At 37.7% G+C, this 25213-nt stretch overlaps 1 protein-coding gene across 1 annotated transcript in view; it reads right to left on the bottom strand.

The window, feature by feature from the left end:
- Window positions 1-4370: 4370 nt before the first annotated feature.
- The window catches only part of SNX3 (sorting nexin 3), a 42437-nt gene continuing 21594 nt past the window's right edge, over window positions 4371-25213 (bottom strand). Inside the window, exons 2-4 of the mRNA XM_072831864.1 lie at window positions 13155-13250; window positions 6950-7074; window positions 4371-5136 (exon numbers count right to left, since the gene is read on the bottom strand). Of these exons, the coding sequence (XP_072687965.1) occupies window positions 5031-5136; window positions 6950-7074; window positions 13155-13250 (327 nt within the window). The 3' untranslated portion in view covers window positions 4371-5030. The remainder of the gene's footprint in view (window positions 5137-6949; window positions 7075-13154; window positions 13251-25213) is intronic.

Raw genomic sequence — 25213 nt, 5'->3', positions numbered from 1 at the left:
ACGACGTCCTAAGAGGGCTGAGTTTCTTGAGAAAAGGGGCCATGATTAACCTCGTGTCTGTTAACCCTTTGCACATATGAAATGCTTAGTGTTGATTTTATCAGATTGCTTCCATGTGGGGCCTCCATTCCAAGGACTTTGTGCTGTTAAATGAATTATCCTAGTCTCTGAATCAAGGTCTTGTTTTCTTAGCAAGGTTGGAATAATGCAAATTTCACTTACATTAAATTGAGATTTACCAGAGTAACTTCTCAAGATCTGGTAAGTCCTGTCTCCCTTGATTTATTAAAATTCCAGTTAATCAAGGGTGCCTGGCTGGCTCAGCCAGTAGAGCACACCACACTCCCAGGGTGGTGCGTTTAAGCCCCATGTTGGGTGTGGAGCCTAATACACAAATTAACAAAACCCAATAAATTCCAGTTAGTTAGCATACAGTATGATATTAGCTTCAGGTGTACAATATACACCAACACCCGGTGCTCACCATGCCAAGTGCCCTCCTTAATCCCCATCCCCTATTTACCCCATCAAGTACCCTCTTCCCTCTGGCAACCATCAGTTTGTTCTCTACAGTGAAGAGTCTGTTTCTTGGTTTGCCTCTTTTTACCCATTGCTCATTTGTTTCTTAAATTCCACCTATGAGTGAAATCATATGGTATTTGTCTTTCTCTCGATTTCTTGACTTCATTTTGTAATGACTTAAGTAGCTAAGGGGAAGATCAAATCTGAGCAAATTCTAGGAAAAGGGCCTTCCAGCTAAGTGTCCAAACCAACTGTTTCAGAATTATCTAGGAAGCTTTAAAAGAAAAATTCTTGGGATTCACTCAGTCTTAGGGAGTAATTATGGTGCACAGCTAAGTGTAGAAAAATAAGATACTTTTTAAATTTTTTTTAAAGACTGTATTTATTTATTCATAGAGACACAGAGAGAGAGAAGCAGAGACACAGGCAGAGGGAGAAGCAGGCTCCTTGCAGGGAGCCTGACGTGGGACTCGATCCTGGGTCTCCAGGATCAGGCCCTGGGCCGAAGGTGGCGCTAAACCGCTGAGCCAGCCGGGCTGCCCCCAAATAAGATACTTTTGATCAACAACCTATTCATGTTCAAAGTGCTTTTTATATGTGTACTTAAAAAAAAATCTAACCACAAAACCAAACCAAACTTATCCATTCATTCATTCATATTCAGCCTAGAGGACACAGGAAATGTTATTGAAAATTCACCCTTTTATTCATTCAATAAATTTACTGAGCACCAAGTAAGGACTGATTAGCAAGTCACCAGCCCTGTCCAGAAGAAGAAAGTACACTAACATGTGGCTTTTAGAGTCAGACATGCTCATGGTCTACATCCAGAGCCATCACACCCAGGGTAACCGTGAGCATGTCCTTTACACTTGTAGGGCCTCCGTCTCCTCATCTCTATCATTTACTTCCTAGGAAGTTCTGTGACAGAGATCGCAAAGGGAGTATTGAGGAAGACTTATATTCCATCCTCCTAAAACGGTTTCTAACTCCTCTCCTAGTCCAAACACACACACTGAAATCATCACGGCTCGCGCCCGCTGAGCAGTTAAGCTACACACCAGGCAGCGTGCTACGCTATCTGTCCATCCATATGTCAAATTTTATCTGTGAAGGTCTAGAGGCCAGCAGCCTCCTCCTTCCATTGGCTGTATTTATCCTCACTCCTGTAACCAAAACATTGACAAAGCTGAAGCAACAGGACCAGGACTTTTAATCTGGAGTGGACCATAACAAGAGGGTTGAGCTGAAAAGCCACAGGGTAGGAGAAAGCTAACTAGGAACTGCCATGGGTTTAATGGCACGCTTTGCTGCTGCCACTACTGTATCAATGACTACCACTGCCATCAGATAACTATTATTAAGTCTTTACACGTCCCAGACACTGTTCTATGGATTTTACATTTAGTTCTCAACAACTCTGTTACTGATGCCGACCCTTTACCACTGCTGAGACAAGGCATTTATTTTTTTTAAAGATTTTATTTATTCATGAGAGAGAGAGAGAGAGAGAGAGAGAGAGGCAGAGACAGGCTCCATGCAGGAGCCCGACGTGGGACTCGACCCCAGGTCTCCAGGATCACGCCCTGGACTGATAGGGTGCTAAACGCTGTGCCACCGGGGCTGCCCAAAGCATTTATTTACTGAGAGGACCCAGAGTCTGAGACTTGCAACATAACTCACTGCCACATTGAATTTCAGGAAGGCCCTTAAAGGGGAACGCCGGGGTGGCTCAGTAGTTGAGCGCCTGCCTTCCGTCCAAGGTGTGATCCTGGAGTCACTGGGTTGAGTCCCACATCAGGCTCCCTGCATGGAGCCTGCTTCTCCCTCTGCCTGTGTCTCTGCTTCTCTCCCGCTGTCTCTCTCATGAATAAATATAATCTTAGAAAAAAAAAAAAGATTAAAAAAGAAAGGGAGACCCTTAAGAGCTTCTGGAACCTCCTTCCACATGGGTAGTGTTAACAGCACCTGCACTTTTACTTCACAGGGTTAAAGGTGTCATTTTATCTTTTTAAAAATCTTTTTAAAAAGATTTATTTTAGAGGGAGAGAAACAATACATATACATGCACAAGCAGGGGAAGGGGCAGAGGGAGAGGGAGCAGCAGACTCCCCCTCCCTGCTGGGCATGGAGCCCCGTGTGGGGCTCGATTCCAGGACCCTGAGATCATGGCTTGAGCCAAAATCAAGAGTGGGACACTTAACCAAGCCACCCAGATACCCCAAAGGTGTCATTTTAATATGGACCATGGTTTTAATTCTCTAAGAGACAATGCTAAGGAGTACTTTTCCATATCAGGCAAAGAGGTGTCACCAGAAATAAGCAACTTTTCACCTATCTTTAAATCTTCAACTTTTTTTTTTTTTTTTTAAGATTTATTTATTTACTTATGATAGACACAGAAAGAAAGGCAGGGACACAGGCGGAGGAAGAAGCGGGCTCCAAGCAGGGAGCCCGACGTAGGACTCAATCCTGGGACCCCAGGATCACACCCTGAGCTGCAGGCAGGCGCTAAACCGCTGAGCCACCCAGGGATCCCAAACCTTCAACTTTCTAAGAGCATGTCTGCCCTTAGGCAATTGTAGAGACTAAAAGCAAGCAGGCCAGTACAACTCATCCTTAGACACGTTATGCCCTTGCCTATAAATGATCAAAATCAAAAGAATTCCACAGTGAGTGGAAGTCTTCACACCTCTGGTGTTTTTCTGAAGGTGGCTGTCCTGTGCGTTGTAGAAACTTTAGCAGCATCTCTAACTTCTGCCCACTGGATTCAGTAGCAATCCCTAGTTGTGAAAACCAAAAATGTCTTGAGATATTGCTAAATATGCCTTGAGAGCAAAATCATCCCTGCTTGAAAACCACTGCTTGAGAGGAATTTAGAGCTACCATTATTCTGTTCTGAGTAACATAAACTGACAGCTTTTTACTTCTCTAGCTCACTGAAACAAAACTTACCTTTGTTTAAGCTTTGTACCTTAATTTATAGTAACTGAAATGTCCAGTTTATGGAACTGTGAAATATTTAAGTAACAAAAGGCCTTACAGGGTGGCTCTAATTCCTAGTAATGTTCCAATCTGCTTGGTGGACATCCTAAGTTTGGCCCAGACCTAGGCTGGGTTCCTCTCAAATGGATGATCTGTCTCCACAGAAGATAGGGGACACCACTGAAGTGGGAGGACATGCTTTCTTTACTTGGTGGTTTAACCCTAGGTCACAACGGGTCCCCCCAAACCACCAGATGTTGTACAGATTCTAATTAGAGAACACATTCTGGCTGCAAAGGTCTGGCTACAACACAAGTTAGGCAGCAAGAAGTCATGCGTTTTCTGGTTTCTTATCATCTCTATCAGTCAGGCTAGGACACTGTGCCCTTCTCCCTTGGTTAAAGAGGATAAAGTATCCCAAGCCAAATTAAAGAGAAAGCATGGATCTGCTGACCAAGAAAAGGGTTATTATACCCTTGCTAAGTTTGCTTTAAAAAGTCACTCAGATGAACTAGGAAAAAAAATTCCTCTGCAAAATAGGAGGCACGGTATTGACTTATCTTAAAAAGGCCTTTTAAGAAGAATGACTTGAGATTATAAAGCATTTTTCAAACACACAAAGTGCTTCATAACAACTCAGTAAGCTTTAAGGAATGCTTTCTTTTAGTACGTCACTTTTTTTGTTGTATAAAAGAAAATACCCCAATTCAAAGGGTGGTAGCATATTTGATATCACCACTGTTTAAGAGGAATGGAGTTACAGGAATGAGAAGTATATAATTAGTAAATAATCCCTCTCAACAGTGAGTTAAAGTAGGACAGCCATAAAGGGGGAAAAAAGAAGCCGGAGGCAACACAATCAGTGCATATCAGAAATGCTTTTTTATTTTTATCTGAAAACAACTTAAATTTTTAGACAAATGATTTTAGTATATAAATTTGATTTGTTTTTATACAGAATATAAAGATTTCCCTCATTGATCTTCCACGTGAAGGGTATTACAAGCCTGAAGGGAGATACTTTCTGCACACAAGTGTGTATCTTACACATAGGGTACTGGAAACCAATGGTGTAGTGCTTCTACACATAAATTAGGTCAAGTGACATCACATATTAAAAAGGAGCAAGAGAAATGTTCTAGTTAATCAGATTCAAGAAGCAAACAGGACACAAAAACTGCAGATAAGACCAAGTCAGTAACTTTAGTTAGGACACTGCAGATTATACTGGAGTAATAGGTCTGCGAGGCTATAGTGTGTACCACATTAAAACAGCAAGGAAGAGCTATTCATAGAGAAAGGGTGGATGAGGGATTTTCACTAAAGCAAATTAACTTCTTGTCAACTGCCAAAACAAAACAAAACAAAACTGAGCATATGAATGTTAGTATACTGAAGGCGTGTTATACCAGTTTCTGTGCAGCATGCTAAAAGTTAGTTAGAACTTCTTCACTGGTGCATATGAATCATTAATAGTCATGGAAAGTTTTTTTTTTTTTTTTTGGCGCCCTTCTCACCAAATTTCAGGCATGTCTTATTTTAGATGGTGTATAGCTTTTATCTATAATTTCGTCCTGTAAAAACATGTGAAGACAACGTTCATTCTGTGCCAGAGGATGACCAGCAACCCTAGGAATAAAAAACACAAACTTAGTCTAGTATTTTTCAAAATTGGGGCTGAGGGTCAAAACATATATTCTAAGGTTAAAAAGCATGTACAATTTAGTAATAGTTAAGTGTTATTCTGGACCACTCCTAAAGCTATGCTCTACCAACTAATGGTAGATTTCCCTTCCTTTGGTTCACAAGGGTCATTTAGACAACAATCACTAGCTTTGCACTGCTTCTGGAATACGTACCCAGTTAATGTCTTTATATATTTATTTGTATAGGCACAAGAAACCTAAATTAATATTAATGTTAAAAGTGAAACGTCATTAATTCTAAGAACCCATTTAAAGAAGGAAAAGATACAGGATCAGAATTAGAAATACACTGAAGTTCAATAAAACCTCAAAAAACTAAGAGACACATGTTTCCAGTTTTTATTTCTTCTTTTGGCTTGCTTTAAAGGTTTCCACTGCAGACTAACCGTAAGATGAAAATGGATAATGAGATTTCTATTTCTGAATTAAAAACACCTCAGCCGGGATCCCTGGGTGGCGCAGCGGTTTAGCGCCTGCCTTTGGCCCAGGGCGCGATCCTGGAGACCCGGGATCGAATCCCACGTCGGGCTCCCGGTGCATGGAGCCTGCTTCTCCCTCTGCCTGTGTCTCTGACTCTCTCTCTCTCTCTCTGTGTGACTATCATAAATAAATAAAAAATAAAAATTAAAAAAAAAAAAAAAAAAAAACACCTCAGCCAGCACTGCCTTCTCCAAAAGGAAAGCATGTTCATAGACAATGAAGGTCATGTGCTATAGCAGGTAACAAAAAGTTAAAGGCTTGTACAACTTTCCTTGTATAACCATTCACAGTTCTTCATTGATTACTAGATTAAAATTGAAGTGTTGGTCAATACATAAGTTCACACAACCATATTCTCCAGCATTTGACTTTATTTGGTCAAAAAGATTTTTTTTTTAAAGATTTTTTTATTTATTCATGAGAGACACACACACACACAGAGAGAGAGAGGCAGAGACACAGGCAGAGGGAGAAGCAGGCTCCGTGCAGGGAGCCCGACGTGGGACTTGATCCCAAGTCTCCAGGATCACACTCTGGGCCAAAGGCAGATGCTCAAACGCTGAGTCACCCAGGCGTCCCCTATTTGGTCAAATTTAAGGCCAATGCATAATTATAGTGACCTCTTTCCTGGCATAATTCTATTACTTTGGTTTTAAAAAATGGCTATATAATAATAATAATAATAATAATAATAATAATAATAATAATAATAAATAAAATGGCTATATTTCAAGAATAAAATTAAAAGCTAGAAATTTTGGTTTAAGAGTTTCTAAAGTAAAAAAAAGGTTTTCTTACATTGTGAAAAAAGATTCTGTTGTGAAAATTTTAAATGTGTACCTTCACACAAGACATGCTGATAATACTTCCATCTGCAATCAAACAAAATGATTGCAAGTGTACTGTAAGTTTTATTGTTCATGCTAGAACATACCTTAAATGAGAAAGAATCATAAGTAAAACTGTATTTTTAAAAATGCTGCATTTTTAAATATAATTTTCATATATTAACCAAGAAAAACAAATACAGAACTTAGGTCAATGCAAAGATACTCAAGTGTGTTAATATTTATCACATGATATTCAACTTGTTATATACTTTTACTTTATTAAATGATACAAAAAAGTTAGTCAGGAAATGGCCAAAAAGAAAAGCACTGTTCCTGTTTAGCTTAATACCTAAATTACCAGTATTCACCCCAAGTCATCTTGGATCACTATTCACTTACACCTCGCGAGGTACAGAAAGCACTTACTTGTTAATAAATTGCTCCAGCCCTTGCTTCCTTTCTTCAATAAAATTGTCATCAAATATTCCATCATCTCCTCTAAAAGGAAGCTGACGCAAAAATGCTTTTCCAGGGAGAGGGGGAACTACAACCTAAAAAAAAAAAAAAAAAAAAACAGGAAAGAAAGTTCTTGAAGATGCTGACTAGGTTGTGAAAATTTATAGAGCACACAGAGCGTGAAGACAAAGTATATGTTCACTAGGATAGCCATTCCACTGTTAAACCAAATTAAATATAAAAGAAAATCAGTAACAAACATACTGAAAAAAGATTCAGTGTTTGGAGGCAAGAGAACCAAAATGCAGAACAGCCCATCAGACCACGGCTCCTCAAAAGCATGGCCCATAGCTTATCGTTTTTTCCTCAACTTTTCGAGGCACAGGTGTACAAAGAGAACATTCGAGCAATGCTGCAATAAAGGCTGCGATGCCTCTAGACAGTCTGGACACCACTTAGGGGAGACAATGCTTTTTTAGAATAGAAACTGCAGAGATAAAAATCAACCTTCAAAAAACCACAAAAAAAAAAACAAAAATCAACCTTCAATTATGTGAAGAAATGAAATATTAACCAATTCTTTCCAGCATGGGCAGGTAAGAATTCTGTGGTCTATTTCCTTTACCTCACACCATCTGCGTAGATTCCTACTTGTGTTTGAAGTGAGGATAAAATAATCAACAATTCTGTTACCACTCTTCCATTTTCTAGGCTAAGAAACATGTCAACTTTCTCCCAAATCCACTCCCTTCTCTCCCCCCAAGGATCATTTTCTTCCTACATAGGAATATCCTAATTTTACCTTTCAAACCCTAAAAGGGGAAGATAAAGTTGTCCTCCTGGGTTAACTTAAACTGATCTCTCTCTTCTACGAATTATCTGGAGCTCCAATATTGGAGTTAAATAGCACATAGCTAGCTATTTGTTTCACAAGTTAGGTTGGTTTCTCAACCATGGCACTATTAACATTTTAAGCCAGATTAATTCTTTGGGGGTGGGGTGGGGAGAGCTTTCTTGTGCACTATAGAATGTTTAATAGCATATCCAAGGCCTCTACCCACTAGACCAGGGAGCACTCAGTTAACACCCCTTTCTTGTTATAATAAAAACTATCTCCAGACATTGTCAAATGTCTCCTGGGGGACACAACTGGCCCTGGTGGAAAACCACCAATTTATATTATAGATGCCTTCAAATAAAGACCCTGTCTCAGGCTTCCTATGGCTTTTTAAAGGAAGGCTGGGCACACAACAGAAGTTCGAATATCTGGTAAATGACTAACCACTTAGCTGGATCCATATCTTACACAAAACAAAAAAAGGTATAAACAAACAATTAGGCAAGAAGAAATATAAATAGTAAACACCAGTAATAAAATTATACATTTTCTAAAAGAGGTTAAACTTTAAGCCCCTGATACAGTTTCTATTCTAAAACAATGATCCAGCAGGGTGAAAAAGGGAAAGATCAACACAACTTAATTTAGAATAGCAAGGAATAAGAGCAAAAAACCCCCACAAAACCAAATGCCCAACAGAAACTTCCTAATTTCTTCCTAGATCTACTCTTCTCCCCAGATGACCGATTAAGACATCTAAAGATTTATCTCCATAGCATTCTTGAATCTCTCTTCCTATATTAGCATTTGAAGTTGACAGTTAAAACCTGCAGGGATATTACAATTGAAAAGTGGAGATCATGGCCAGTAACTGAGCCCCAGTGGAATGGCTATCTGATGGGCAGGGGAAAACATCTGTAGCTATAAAGCTATTATTAAAAAAAGAAACTAGAACCAATGCACTCAACAAGTAACTACCATTAATTCAGGGCATAATTTAGTATGAAATTAAGATTACTATGTATTATCTGCAGAGATATATTCTTCCTAACATAATATTCAAAACAGCCACTTAAATGGTGAGGTTGTAGGTAACAGGATTAATAATCTACAAAAATCATGAGTGGTCTGTTTAGCAAAGATTCCAAAGATCCTTTTCAACATCAAATTATTTTTGCTTAAGCAGTCTGAAAAGATCTAGTTCGAGTTCTTACCATTCTAACAGTCATTAATCCAAAGATATGTGTATATGTGTGGAGTCAGAAGTAGACAGGAAGATACTTAGGTCAGAATAATATAGAAAAACATACTTAAATAAAAGCTAAAAGATTTCACCATAATGACCAGTAAACATAATAATTACCACCTACTTTCTAGCCTCGTTTAACAGATTTTGGTTAAAAGTACTAATTTATAAACAAAAATAACTTGATTAATTGTTCTTAGCAATATTGTAATAAAAGTACAACGTTCACATAGGTTAAGCCCCTCACATATATTTTTTTAAGATTTATTTATTTATGATAGACATAGAGAGAAGAGAGAGAGAGAGAGAGAGAGGCAGAGACACAGGAGGAGGGAGAAGCAGGCTCCATGCTGAGAGCCCGACGCGGGACTCGATCCCGGGTCTCCAAGTTCGCGCCCTGGGCCAAAGGCAGGCGCTAAACCGCTGAGCCACCCGGGATCCCCGCCCCTCACATATTTAATATGCCTCAAAGGAAGCAATTAAGTGAAAATCTGTAGAATGGAAGATTTTTTGCAAATTACTATCTGAAAGGGACTTGTAAGAGTTTTTTATATATTCTAGATACAGCTCAATAATAAAAAGACAAAACACTCAACTAAACCGGCAAAGGGTCTAAAAAAAGGATATTTCTCCACAGAAGATAAAAAAAATGACCAATAAGTACATGAAAAGATGATCAGCATCACCAGCCCTCAGGGAGATGAAAATCAAAACCACGAGACTGCACCTTACATACTAAGGCAGCTGTAATAGTAGGGGCACTTGGGTGGCTCAGCCACTTAAGTGACTGACTCTTGATTTCGGCTCAGGTCATGATCTCAGGGTTGTGGGACTGAGCCCTGTGTGGGGCTCTGAGCTCTCAAGCCCTCAGCAGTGAGTCTGCTGGAGATTCTCTCTCCTTCTCCCTTCACCCCTCCCCCAATGCGTGCACTCTTTCTCTCCTAAATAAAAATAAATAAAACTTAAAAAAAAAGAAGACAGATAATAGTAAGTGTTGATGAGGATGTGGAGAAAAGAGTGGAACTCTCCTACATTGTTGGTGGGAATGTAAAAATGGTACAGCTGCCTTGGTAAAGTCTGGGAATTCTTTAAAGTTAAAGAGTTATCATAGAACCTAGCAAATTCACTCCTAGGTATATACTCAAGAGAAGTAAAAACATTATGTCCAAACAAAAACCTGTACACAAATGTTCACAGCAGGATTATTCACATAGTCTAAAAGTAGAATCAATCCAAATGTCTACCAACTGATGGATAAATAAAACAAATGAAATGTATACTCATACAACAGAATATTACTTGGCAATAAAAAGAAATTAATTAGGTGGGAAAAAACAAATTAATGCTGAAATGTTGAAAACACCTTCAGTGAAAGAAGCCAGAAACAAAAGACTACATATTCTATGCTCCTATTTATATGAAACGTCCAGAACAGACAAATCCATAGAGAAAGTCAATTAGTGGTTATATAGGGCTGGGTGAGGAGGGGTTGAGGGAGAAATTGGTAGTGACTACTAATCGGTATGGCATTTCTTTTATGGAGTGATTAAGATGTTCTAAAACTGACTGTAGAGATGGCTGTACAACTCTGTGAATATACTAAGAACCAATGAATTTTACTTCAAATGGGTGAACTGTATGGCATGTGAATTAATATGTCAATGAAGCTGTTATTTTTTCAAAAAGTGATGTATACATTCACCAAATGTTTATTAAACACTGCAGTGCACCATGTGCTACGTTAGTTAAGCAAAGCCCAAAACCTATAAACACACTTCTTCCCATAAATCAGAGAAAGACAAATACTGTACAATCTCACTTTTATGTGGAATCAAAAAAAAAAAAAGTCTAACTCACAGCAACAGATAGTAGCAGATTAGTTGTTGCCATGGGCTGGGGGATGGGGGAAATGGAGGATGCTGGTCAAAGTGTACAAACTTCCAGTTATAAAATAAGTTCTGGGGATCTAATGCAGAGGATGGTGACTACTGTTAACAATACTGTATTGTACACTTACATATTGCTAAGATAGATCTTAAATGTTCTCACCACCAAAAAAAAAAAAAAAAACAAAATTATGTGAGGTGATGGATATATTAGCTAAGTTTATTGTGGTCATTAATTCATAATATATACACATAACCAATCGTAATGTTGCATTCCTTAAACTTGCACAATGTTATCTGTTAACTGTATCTCAATAAAGCTGAGAAAAAAGGACACTTCTTCCCTGTGGTCATAAATAATTTGTTACCCAAAACTTTCCTAACTTGTACATTTAGATCTTCAAATCATCTATAATTTCTATACAGTGAGTTAAAAATTTTTATTCCTAAATAAACAGCCAAATGTTTCGACCCCATTTACTGGAAAAAAAAAAATCATTTTCCTTACTGATTAACAATGTTATTTTTGTAATAAACTAAGTTTCCAATAAATATGCAAGTTGGCATTCTAAGTTCTATTACATTCTAAGTTCTATTACATTCTGCTAATCTAACTGCTTGTCCCTAAAGCAATACTAAACTGTTTTAATTACTACAGCCTTAGGAGAAACTCTGATGTCTGCAGGTGCTCAGTATATGCTGAATATAATTTAGGAGTCCTCTTGGTGTTTCCTTTGATTGTAAAGCTCATCTATAAATCTGCAAGTTTATTAAAAAAAAAAAACCCACTAAGATTTCTATCAGAATTTTGTGAATTTATAAATAAGCTAGAAGATAATGCTTTACTTTGATCACATCTACTGCTAAAATGTCACCTCTAAATGAGGCCTTCCTTTGACGACTCTATAAAAGAGTACGGTCCTGGCACTCCGTGGTTGCCTTGGTTTTGTTTTTGTTTTTTTTTCTTAACAGCATTATCACCATCTGACATACTATATAGCTTACTATTTTTTCTGTTTTCCCTTCACCACCATCCCAACTTCATCAACTGAATGTAAGGACCATGAAAGTGGGGACTATGTTCACAGCTCTAACTCACAGAACACACAGAATAAGCTCTCAAATATTTTATTTATTTTTGCTCTCAAATATTTAAATAATGAATCTTTGAAAGTGAATATTTCAAACCAAGAATGTAGTCTATTTATTAAGTTTTGCTTTTGTCTTTCAGTATAGTTTTAAAGTTTTCTTTACATGGGTCTTATATTCCTAGTTTTACTCATAAATATTTTATACTTTGGTATTTTGGGGGGTAAAATTTTCTCCTTTACATTTTGATAGAATGCTATGATTTGTGTAATATATTGCTCTTGCATCCAGCCACAGGTATCTAGTTAAGGAAGTTTTCCTTCCATTTCAACTTAGCACACTTTACAAATGAACACAAGTTAGGCTCTACTTTAGGGCCTCTACATATTAACTTCTGATGTCCTCCAAACATAGGGCTAGAATAAGGAACATTAGAATGAGACTGCCTTGCTCTTATTATTTTTGCACCCCAAACCACTAAATTTTAAGACAAGATGACTCTTACCAAGGTATATAAGTGTTTTTTTTTTCTTTTTGTAAGAGTGTTTTTATGTATCATCTATTAGACCATGGCCATCATTAAAACTAAGCTGAAGGGATCCCTGGGTGGTGCAGCAGTTTGGCGCCTGCCTTTGGCCCAGGGTGCGATCCTGGAGATCCGGATCGAATCCCACGTCAGGCTCCCGGTGCATGGAGCCTGCTTCTCCCTCTGCCTGTGTCTCTGCCTCTCTCTCTCTCACTGTGTGGCTATCATGAATAAATAAAAATTAAAAAAAAAATCAATTTAAAAAACAAAAAACAAAAAACTAAGCTGAAGAATATCAGCACGTATCACAGAGTAAAAGTAGTCCTGGTTTATGAAACTTCTGTTCTATGTACATGTGTGATGATGAAAAAATGCATTATGAGTCAATAAAATAAAAAAATTGCAAATATAATCATATGAGACATATTAAGGAAGAGAAACTTGGCAAGAAGTGTGTGTGGGTGGCAAGAGTGAATAGGAACATGAGGGAAAGGAAGGAAGTAATAGCAAAAGAGCTCTAAAAAGGAAGCATTATCCAAGTGTAAGTCAGCAAAAGCCTCAACTGGGCCATTAAAATAGATAATTCTTACCTTGCTCTCTCTTTCTAATTCACTTCGCAGCCATTCAAAGTCACTGTATCTTCTTCTAACAGTAGATTCCTTCAGCTTGAAAATAGGCAGATTTGTCTGAAATTAAAAAAAAAATCACTTCTAAGTTGAAGCATGGGACAGGGACTTCAAAAAAAGCGGGGGTGAGGTGGGGAATCTGTCAAACTGATAATATGGCAAGCCTGGTTACCCTACAATAAGAAATAAGATAGAAAAATATCAAATACAATAAAATGTCATCTCATGACAAAATAAAACTTGGTAGATTATTTACGCTGGAGTAAAATTTTTAGTTTTATTTTTTAAAAAGATTATTTATTCATGAGAGAGAGAGAGAGAGAGGTAGAGACATGGAAAGAGGGAGAAGCAGGCTCCATATGGAGAGCCTGACGCAGGACTCGATCCCAGGATCCCGGGATCATGACCTGAGCCAAAGACAGATGCTTAACCACTGATCCTCCCAGGCATCCTGGAGTACAACTTCTAAATGCACATCTGCAAACAGGCTTTAGGATGTCATTCTGCCTGAGGTCAGTTACATAAATATAGGCCATTTTTTTCTATTTCATTGAGCTGTAGAAATGCCAACTGAACAGGGGTGAGATAAAGCTAGCTCTGATTGCTAACCAGTTTAGATAGTACCTAAGCATATAATGCTCACAGGGAAAAACTAAGGGAAAGGAGACCTTAACAATCTTGAAATTAAGTACAAAATATCTCAATAAATATTTATTGAATATTGTACGAATAAAGGATTATGCTTAATGGTCTTCTAAAAGATGCCAGAAACTAGCAGGGAAAGTATGCAATGTCTGCACTGTTACTACTAGTAGGAAATCAGAAGTCCTACACATTAGGTCAGGCTCATAGATCCACAGCTTTATAGGCTGAGGGCAAGTTTAAGAATTGGAAACATAATGCCCAGGACTCTGAAGTTACACTGGAATGGAGACTGTTCTTTATAAGACTGCAAAGACCATTTATGTCAACTTCTAAACTTAAAGTAACAAGAAAGATTTCTATTATCTTTTACTGATCCCTATAAAATGAGAAAATATACCACCAAACCCAATTTAAAATGGTTGATAATTAAGGATATTAGCAGAAGCAGTATACCACCATGATTTCATCAAGAATAGAATTCGAAAAGCACATAACATGACAAAGTTTACAGGAGACAGAAATAATCTAACACAATGCCATACCATATGGAAAATGCTATTTAATACTATATACTCTTAGATCATATTTTGTCTTTAATTTGGTCTTTGCGCTTGCAGAACAGCAAACTGTTTTACAGCTGAAAAGAAAAAAGTTAAGCGTCACCAGAAGGGACATCATCCATCACATAAACTTCACTCCTAAGAAAATTTCAATTATTTGTTAAACCTAATGCCACTGGTAAGTAATTGTCATTCAGCAAAAGAAAAGCTTTTTTATTCAGGGCCTTAAACCCATTTTGTAGTAGGTCTCATTTTTTTCCAAAGTGTATTAACTTCTCCATGTTGTATACCTTATAGCTTGGAATCTTCTACAGATGCTATTGGGCATAACACTGGATAGGTTTCAAGCATGAAACCAAATCTCACAAGAGGTTTAAAAGCACTTGAATTTTCTTTCCCAGGTAACCACAACATTTGTTCATTGTATTAATGACTAAGAGCAAAATTGCACCTAACAAGACTCTTATTATACTAAAAGTCAAGCTTATATTTAGAGATGCTGGCTTGCTGTACAGAAGGGTATTCTCATTCCCCACAGGGAATAAAATTAGGTCCCCTAGGGAGCAGGATGATAATTCCCAGAAAGAAAGCACTGGATTATTTCTCTCTAATTTCACCCATTGGCTTTTTAACCAAGTTCACCCTTCCGCATTAAAATATTAAGTCTTTGTAAGTGTCTAAAGATAGAAAGGCTTTTATAGAATTGAGTGTTTTCTGCAGGTGAGATTTTACATTTTGAATTCCCTCCTCTCAAATTACTTTACAAAAGGGATTAGCTGCTCTCTTTATTCAATATGTTAAGATCAAGCTTGTGAAAAGAGTTCCCTTCGAATTTTCATACTTCTGGGTACGGAAGTCCATAAAGTTAATCTCTGAAACAACATATCAAGCTTACAGGTACAATGTTGAGGGAAGAGTGCCAATTCAGCTCATTTTACCTTCCATTTTCCCTTTTGAACTTTTGACACAATCATGACTCTATCTGATTCACTTTAATAGAAGGGGAGTGGGAAGGAGAAAAAGTCCATTCCTTTCTGTGATTAGCTAATAATTTGATAGATTATACAGCAAAAAAAAGGATCACAGTTAAAGAAAATTCTTTTATTTAATTTGCTCAGTTGGCTATGATTTCTCTTTACATGAGGATTGCTTTAAAGTTTTGATAAAGTCACACCCTTTAACTCTTAATATTACCTGCCCTTTACATTTGGAGTGGCCAAGTTTGCCAGTTAACTTCCTTCTGGTCAACACCACCATCTTTCAACTCAACTGGACCAAAATAAAAATGAAAACATGTGCAGGTGTTTTCTTTAAGCCATTGATTACAAACTATTGATCTGTCACTTTCAACTTATTTAACCCACATAACATGTTCCATTTTTGTTTTCTAAGTATTAGAGAAAAAATGATTACTTTTTTTTTTTTTTTTTTACTACCAGTTCAGGAGGATTCAACTATTTTTTTTTTCAACTATTTTTTTAACTAAAGATTTTATTTATTCATGAGAGACAGAGACAGAGAGAGGCAGAGACACAGGCAGAGGGAGAAGCAGGCTCCCTGCAAGAAGCCTGATATACTACTCGATCCCGGACCCTGGGATCATGCCCTGAGCTGAAGGCAGATGCTCAACTGCTGAGCCACTCCACCCGGGTGTCCCAGGATTCAACTATTTTCAGTTTGGGAACATCTCTAAAAGGGCCAGTGCTAGGTAAGTTAGGGAATATAATGAGGACTGAGATGGAGCCCTAGCCCTTTTGAAGCTTGTATTGGGGAGGTTGAAGGATAAGGGTATAAAAAGTTTAAATTTATGTAGTTAAACAAAAAGTTGAAAGACCAAGAACAAATTGTAGACAAATATTTGCAACACAGAACAAAGGGATAATTTTATTAAAATGTAAAGAACAGGGACGCCCGGGTGGCTTAGCGGTTTCTCACTTGTCTTTGGCTATGGGCATGATCCTGGAGTCCTGGGATCAAGTCCCACATGGGGCTCCCTTCATGGATTCTGCTTCTCCCTCTGCCTCTCTCTCTGTCTCTCATGAATGAATGAATGAATGAATGAATGAATGAATGAATGAATGAATGAATGAAAATAAATTAAAAATTGGCAGAACACGGAATAACTAATGGCAAGTAATGTTCAAACATCACTCACACAAGAAATGCCAGTCAAAAGAGTAAGATCCCATTTTCACTCATCAGACAGGCAGGTATTACATTTAAATACCTCGTGATGGTGAGGACAGCAGTCAGCCAGCCAGTCACTTGAAAAAAATGCTGGGGCCTATGGGTGGCTCAGGCAGTTAAGCATCTGCCTTTAGCTCAGGTCATAATCTCAGGGTCCTGGGATCAAGTCCCACTTTGGGCTCACTGCTCAGCAGGGAGCCTGCTTCTCCCTCTCTCTCAAATAAATAAATAAAATCTTAAAAAAAAAAAGGAAAATATGTTGATGGTAGTAAAAACTGGTACAACCTGTAAGGAGAGCATTTTGGTGACATCTATCACTCTTTTAAATGCATGTATCTTAAAAATAAGATGAAAACCCAGAGTGAGGCAAACCATAAGAGAGTCTTTTTTTTTTTTTTAAGATTTTTTATTTATTCATGAGAGATAGAGAGGCAGAGACACAGGCAGAGGGAGAAGCAGGCTGCATGCAAGGAGCCTGATGTGGGACTTGATCCCGGATCCCCAGGATCACACCCTGGGCTGCAGGCGGCGCTAAACCACTGCACCACCGGGGCTGCCCCCATAAGAGAGTCCTAATGCTAGGAAACAGGGTTGCTGCAGGGGAGGTAGGTGGCAGAATGGGTTACAGGGTGATGGGCATTAACGATGGCACTGGGTGTTATATGCAACTAGTGAATCACTAAGTTCTACTCTTTAAAACTAAAACTAAATAAATAAATGCATGTATCTTTTAAGCCAACAATTCCACTAGGAATTAATCCTACAAATATTCCCATGTATATAAAAAGATATCGGTATGTAGAAGTTTAAGCATTGTTCATGTAATAGTAAAATAAACAACCTAATAAAACTGTTACAAACAGAAAATGAAACATTATGCAGCTTTTACAAACTATATAATTCAGCCACAGACTGATCAGAAAGTCTGCCTGAGGGCAACCCGGGTGGCTCAGGGGTTTGGCGCAGCCTTCAGTCTGCGGAGTGATCCTGGAAACCAAGGACTGAGTCCCATGTTGGGCTCCCTGCATGGAGCCTGTTTCTCTCTCTGCCTGTGTCTCTGCCTCTCTCTAGCTCTATGAATAAATAAAGAAAATCTTAAAAAAAAAAAAAGCCTGCCTGAGATGTGTTAAGTATAATACGTTTCAGAGCATGCGACTTTTTTTTTAAGCGTGGGACTCGATCTCAGGGCCATGAGTTCAAGTCCTACGTTGGGGGTACAAATTGCATAAAAAAATAAAATCTTAAAAAAAGAAGTTTCAGAACAGTATATATAGTATGATACCATTTATATAATAAAGGCATAAAGGAACAGATAATGGATTTGGCTGGTATTCTTTCAGCACATAAAGCCATGCTATTGGAAGATAGTTGAAAATGGTTAAACCAGTATGAACTACACACTGAGTAATATCGAGCACAGATCATGGGAAAACTGAAAAGATTAAACTGTGTCCTGAGTATGCCGCTAAGATATGTGTATCTGTGAGCACCAGGAGTAAACATCTCTGAACAGGACAATAACCTTGAAACAGAAAAACAGAACAGAGAAGTTACCAAAAAATTGAAGCCACAGAATCGGACAGAGTAGCTACATGTTTGTGCATGAGGGGTATTAAGAACACTTGGTTCTGGGGAGCGGGGGAGAACATTTGTTTTTTTTTTTTTTTTTAAAGATTTTATTTATTCACGGGGGGTGGGGGTGGGGGTGGGTGGGTAGAGACACAGGCAGAGGGAGAAGTAGGTTCCATGCAGGGAGCCTGATGTGGGACTCAATCCCGAGTCCCTGGGATCATGACCTGAGCTGAAGGTGGCGCTAAATCGCTGAGCCACAGGGGCTGCCCAGAAGATTTGGTTCTGTTCTCATCACAAGAAAGAAAAATTTGTAATTATGTATGATAAGCAATGTTAACTAGACTTATTGTGAACATTTCACAAAGCATGCAAATATGGAATCATTATGTTGTACACCTGAAACTAATGCAGTATGTCAATTATATCTTTTTAAAAATTTATTTAAGTAATCTCTACACCCAGCATGGACCCAAACTCACAACCGTGAGATCAAGAGTTGCTCTGTCTCCCTACTGCTCATGACTCCCATGTCAATTACATCTTTAAAAAAAAAAAAAAAAGTCACTTCTAGCCATTTCTAAGGCTTATCTGCTTGAAGAATATGGACAAGAGTCAGACTACTGAAGCAAATTATAGCAAAAATTCCTTAAAGTTTTTACTTTGGATTTCATTTAAAATGCTTTATAGATGAGGCCCCTAGGTGGCTCAGTCAGTTAGGCATCTGCCTTCGGCTCAAGGTGATGATCCCGGGGTCCTGGGATCTCTGCTGCTCCCTTGGCTTATGTATGCTCTATCAAATAAATAAATAAAATCTTAAAAAAATAATTAAAACATGCTTTATAGACTTACCCAGAAAGTGAATTCTGAAATTAAACATAAATGATAAATATTAAGATGACTGAAACTTTTATTTTTTTAAAAGATTTTTTATTTATTTATTCAGAGAGAGAGAGAGAGGCAGAGACACAGACAGAGGGAGAAGCAGGCTCCATGCAGGGAGCTCGATGTGGGACTCAATCCCGGGTCTCCAGGATCACACCCTGGGGCTGCAGGCGGCGCTAAACCGTTGAGCCACTGGGGCTGCCCTGACTGAAACTTTTAAAAGGCAACATTTAGTATTCTCTCATCCCGACATTGATATTTCCCCCTAATTTCAGAAATTGTTCTAAATTGCTCAGATTGAGCATAAACTAGAAGACACTATTTTCTGCTCACTACTGTTATTTTACCTAATAGGTAAAACTGTCAAACTCAATGATTTGAAAAAAACAAAAAACAAAAAAAACTCAATGATTTGTATTAAATAACAATATTTTATTTGTAGGAATACTAACCAGACAGGTAAGATCAGAGACGAGTAAAACTAGTCTACCATCAGGCAAGAGCCATAAACAAAGCCATAATCTTCACCTATGTGTATAGGTATATATTATTAATAATGCTGAAGGGGAATTTGAGTAACCTTGGTCTTTGCAAATGCATTCATGGAACTGTGAAAGTTGTACAACTCATGTTTCATTATAAATCTAAAGCAAAGACAGAGGCTCCTACAAACACATCAGCTGTTTTCATAGGATCTATATAAGAAACCCAGTATTAAAAATAATTTAAAGCTATGTCAGGGCTATGGTACAAACTAACATTTAAAAAAGCAAATATTGTAATTATCTGCCTCTCAAAAAGTTAAGCAAGTTGCTGGGAATTCATAAAGTCTATAAAAACGATTTTATCCACTGGGGCACCTGGTTGGCTCAGTTCGTTAAGGGTCTGCCTTCAGCTCAGGTCATGATCCCAGGGTCCTGGGACTGAGTTCCACGTAGGGCTCCCTGCTCAGTGGAGAGCCTGCTTCTACCTCTCCCTCTGCTCATGCTGTCTCAAATAGTATCTTAAAAAAAAAAAACCCAATTTTATATACCATTCTAAAAAATGCCTTTTTAATTATCATAACCCAAATACTAGTTAATATGTCAATACTACTTAATAACAATTTGGGGGGATGCTTGGGTGGCTCTGTCAGTTGAACATCAGACTCTTGGTTTTGGCTCAGATTGTGATCTCAGGGTCATAAGATCAAATCTCTAGTGAGGGTCTGTGTTCACCACAGTCTTAAGACTCTCCCTTTTCCTCTGCACCTCCCTACCATTCTCTCAAAAATAAATCTTAAAGACAAATAAATATGGGATACAATATAAAAAAGTGAAAAAAAAAAAAACCCCAAATCTCTACTCTATATCCTACTTCTATTACAAAATCAAAGATATCACACTGGTTCTTCAACCCAGTTATGCTTCAGGATTACCTAGGTACCTTGAAACAATTTCTTAAATGGTACAACACAAGTATAGAAAAGTGAGCAAATGATCTTGAGGGTATAGCTTGGTAAGTTTTCAGATGGCAGCAATCTGAGTAGTCTTTGAAAACACACAGTCTTGAGGCCTACCTCAGAGCAACTGAATCAGTTTCTAGTGGAAGAGGCTCTTAAAAGATTTTATTCTAGAGAGAGAAAGAGAGTGAGCACAAGGGGGTGTAGAGGGGAGGAAGAAGGACAAGCAGACTCCGCACTCAGTGCAGTGAAGCAAGCTGCAGGTCTGGGATCTGCCACAAGATCATGACCTGAGCAGAAATCAGAGTCCGAGGCTCAACTGACTGAGCCACCCAAGTGCCCTGGCAATGAGCCCTTTAAAAAAGGTTTCACCAGGGATTCCTGGGTGGCGCAGCGGTTTGGCGCCTGCCTTTGGCCCAGGGCGCGATCCTGGAGACCCGGGATCGAATCCCACATCGGGCTCCCGGTGCATGGAGCCTGCTTCTCCCTCTGCCTGTGTCTCTGCGCCTCTCTCTCTCTCTCTCTCTCTGTGACTATCATAAAAAAAAAAAAAAAAAAGGTTTCACCGGACACCTGGGTGGCTCAGTGGTTTAGCACCTGCCTTTAGCCCACGGCGTGATCCTGGAGACCCGGGATTGAGTCCCACATTGGGCTCCCTACAGGGAGCCTGCTTCTCCTTCTGCCTGTGTCTCTGCGTCTCTATCTGTGCCTCTCATAAATAAATAAATAAAATCTTAAAAAAAAAAAAGTTTCCCGGATGATTAATACAAAAGTTTAGGCATTGTTACTATAATACATCTGACTGGTTCAAACGATCATCCAACAAGCAGCGAAACCAGTGCTTAGATGGAAATTTATAGCTGTAAATGTCCATATTAAAAGAGATGAAATATCTCAAATGAATAAACTTCTTAGGAAACTAGAAGAATAAACTAAACACAAAACAAGTAGAAGAAAGGAAATAATAAAAATCAATGGAAATAGAGAATAGAAAAACAGAGAAAATACAAATGAAAAGCATTCAATGCTTCAAATAAAGAAATGAGATTTTAATCAAATTTAAGATTATTTTTAGTATCTTGTTTTACAAAACATTGGACAAGTCATACTATTCCTTCTACAAAGAAAATTAAAGTCAGTAACCCTACTCTTTCTCACTCTGTCAAATCTCACAGAGATTCATTCAATACAAAAGTACACACTTTAAAATAGTCTGTATCTTGATAGTGGGTAAGAGCTCAGTCTCTGGGTTCAAATTCCAGCATCACCACTTACCTATATAACGGTGGGTCAGTTAATCTGTTTTTCAATTTGCTCATCTACAAACTACAGATAATAGTGTGAAAGTATATCAAAATAGATGGTTAAAGTTGAACTAGCCCAGATAATTTCTTTTCTACTGCTTGGAAAATCATAGAAGGGATATTTTGAAATAAACTAAATGTGTAGCTCTGGAAGACCATGTTCTTAGATTTCATATAGTTTTTATAATGATGAAATGAGGTAATATACACAAACATGCTAGAATTGAACCTAGCACCCAACAACTGCACAATAAATCTAAGTTGTTTTTCTTACATTACCCCTTTTGTATCTTTTTAAACTCAGCAAAAAGTTCTAATATTAGCATACTCTCCTTTGCCATTAATCAATTGTTGTTGTTGTTATATTTGCTTTCTCAATCTTCTACACAAGGTTATTTTTGCTGAACCATTTGAGAACCAACTGCAGACATCATAAACCTTTACCACTAAGCACTTCAATGTGCATGCCCTAAGAACATTCTCTTATATAACCACAGAACAAGGACCAAATACAGGACATTAACATTGATATGCAGTCCATATTCATATTTTACCAGTTGTCCCTTTAAAATTAGAAAAAAAAATTGGAATTCAATGAAGAATCAAGCTCTCTGCTTTGCCGTGTCTTTAATCTCCTTCAATTTAGAATAGTCTTCCTGGGGGAAGAAATGTGTGGGAAATATCAGAAAGGGAGACAGAACGTAAAGACTGCTAACTCTGGGAAACGAACTAGGGGTGGTAGAAGGGGAGGAGGGCGGGGGGTGGGAGTGAATGGGTGACGGGCACTGGGGGTTATTCTGTATGTTAGTAAATTGAACACCAATAAAAAATAAATTAAAAAAAAATAGAATAGTCTTCCTGATGTTTTGCCATTCAAGACACTGACAATTTAAACAGTGAAGGCCAGATATTTGAGATACATTATACTTTTGAGTTTGTTTCCTCCTGACCAGTTTCATGTCCTGCATTTCTGGCAGGACTGTTCCTAATGGCAAGAACGTTGAAGCATTTTCAATGCATCATATCAGAAAGGACATGATGTCAGTCTGTCCGATTACTGATCACCCAATTAAGGTTAAGTCAGCCACATTTCTCCAATGTAAAGTTACCTTTTTTCCTCTTTAAAATAGTTTTTTTTTCTTATTCTTACATTTGTTTTCATAATAAAGTTTAGTGCCATTTGGAATTTATCCACCTAAATTTAAAATTTACAGAACTTGCAGAGCACAGAATGAATTCTGCTTCTTGGAGAAATTCACATTTTTAGGTGAAGTTATTTGCCTGACTAACCATGAGGAGTCTAGCTTATCACAGAAAAAAGCCTTATTCCCTGCCAAATATAGTGCCAACATATACATATATACGTATATATGTGTATATACGTATATATGTATATAGGTTAAGTACCTTACGTTTTCAATTTGATTTAGTAAATAGATTCAGAAGAGGATTTATAGTCTACTTGGCTAAAATGAAGCCATGAATATTTGTACTTGCCTTAGGAGAAATTCAGAGCAATTCTCAAGCTTCTGTGTATTTTGCCTTTTCATTTGCAAGAGGAGAATATATTTTGCAGAGCACATTAATTACACAAGATACCTGGAGCATTCAGAAAATTCAAAAAGAATAAGACTAAAAACTTGAAGAAAACTATTCATTATTACTTAGTTTTTTTTATTTGTTATAATAATATATCAGAAACAAAACTCTAAAGGGATGAAATGTTATGAGGTATTCTATTTAGTGGTGAGCATAGCATAACCTATAGACATGTTGAATTATTATGCTGTATACCTGAAACTAATATAACATTTTGTCAAATATACACAAATATAAACATTTTAAAAACCCTACCATTTGAAACCAGCCATTTCCCAGAAGGTATTACTAATGACATAGAGTAAAATCATCAGGAATCCAAATAGACATTATATACTATAGCATAGATTTTTGAAACCATGGTATAGAGCTCAAAAATAAGGGCTCCCTTCACATTTAAGCAGAGGAAACCGTCATACTGGTCTCCAAAAAGCTGGGTCTTACACACTTACACAGGCTGACCTATTAAAGTCAGCAGCTCACAGCTATCCTATATGTAACCTGATTATCACTGGTAGCCAAACAGAAAACCAAGCCTCAAAATGTGATCACCCGAATATAGCTTAACAATAGATACTAGAAAAATGTTTACTAGGTGTTTCTAGTATTTCTTCAGATAGTGTCACGTGTACATTTGAAAAAAGGGACTGGCAACAACATCAAAAGTATACTCAATAGACCATACTGTATTTAACCAATCCTAAGAGATGTAAATGGATGCCTCACTCTGGTTCTCATTAAGCGGCTGCATTTCTCCAAATATCTACATCTAGAGATAAAGGATAAGCTGAGAAGTGCTTAAGCTATTACCTCCACCGTTAGTACTTTTGATACTTGTTTTACCCAATCTGGAACAGCATGAATAACTGGAGATATGGTTTATAACCTAGATGAACTCTAAATATGGCTGGGGAGAAGTCATTTAAGTGAAGAATAAGCTTTTAGTCCAGAGAACCTTTGAAATGTAGATTGTCATTAAGCCAAGGTATTTGGTTTAGTTTCTTTCTTTTTTTAAAAAAAAAAAAAGAAAATAAGGACATGGCCTTCCAGTGATACAATTTCCCATTATTTTAAAAGACGTACCTTTTTTTTTTTTTTAATTGAAGTATAGTTGACATACAACATGATATTAGTTTCAGGTGTACAACATGAAAGAAGTATCCTTTATGGCATAATACCCAAAACAGTAGAGAAGAAACTATCTAGACTGCGTTAATGCACAAATCAAGTAATTCCATATACTTTTCCTACTTTAACCATAGTCTTCATTTGTGAATTGGCAGCAAAACTCATTTGTTAGCTCATGCAAGATTTTCAATGAGCAACCTCTAAGGAAACTGCAGTAATAAGTCTACTGTAAAGAAAAATTTGTTCATGAACGTTTACATAATCCCATATAGGCTTCAGAAAGAAAACTGCTTATTAGTAGTCTATGGCTTTTTTGAACTATTTTAAAAATGCAAAACTATTTTCTATATCTTCCCAACTTCCTCATGGTAAGAACTGTCTCAAGAGTTTTAAACACGCACCCATTCCCACACACCTCAAGTGGCACCACCTACAGAAATTCATTCAAATTAGTCTGAAGTGGAACCCGAACATCGGTATTTTTAGGTAATCCTAAGGTGCAGCCAGGGTTGAGAATCACTGCCCCAGAACTACTATCCTATACCTACTAACTGTGAAACAGGGCAAGGGAGCTAAGGAATCTGTACGATCACCAAGTCATTTTGGTTTAGCCAAGGTAATTAAGGGCAGTAACATTTTACCTCCAAGGATAGTGATTTGGAACTAACCCTTATAATAACTGGAAGTGAGATATAAAGGCACTGT

This window comes from Canis lupus, chromosome 7 (assembly GCF_048164855.1).
Source record: "Canis lupus baileyi chromosome 7, mCanLup2.hap1, whole genome shotgun sequence".
NCBI classification, from domain to species: domain Eukaryota; kingdom Metazoa; phylum Chordata; class Mammalia; order Carnivora; family Canidae; genus Canis; species Canis lupus.
The sequence above is the reverse complement of the archived record's forward strand: the minus strand, read 5'-3'. Positions and strand labels throughout refer to the sequence as shown.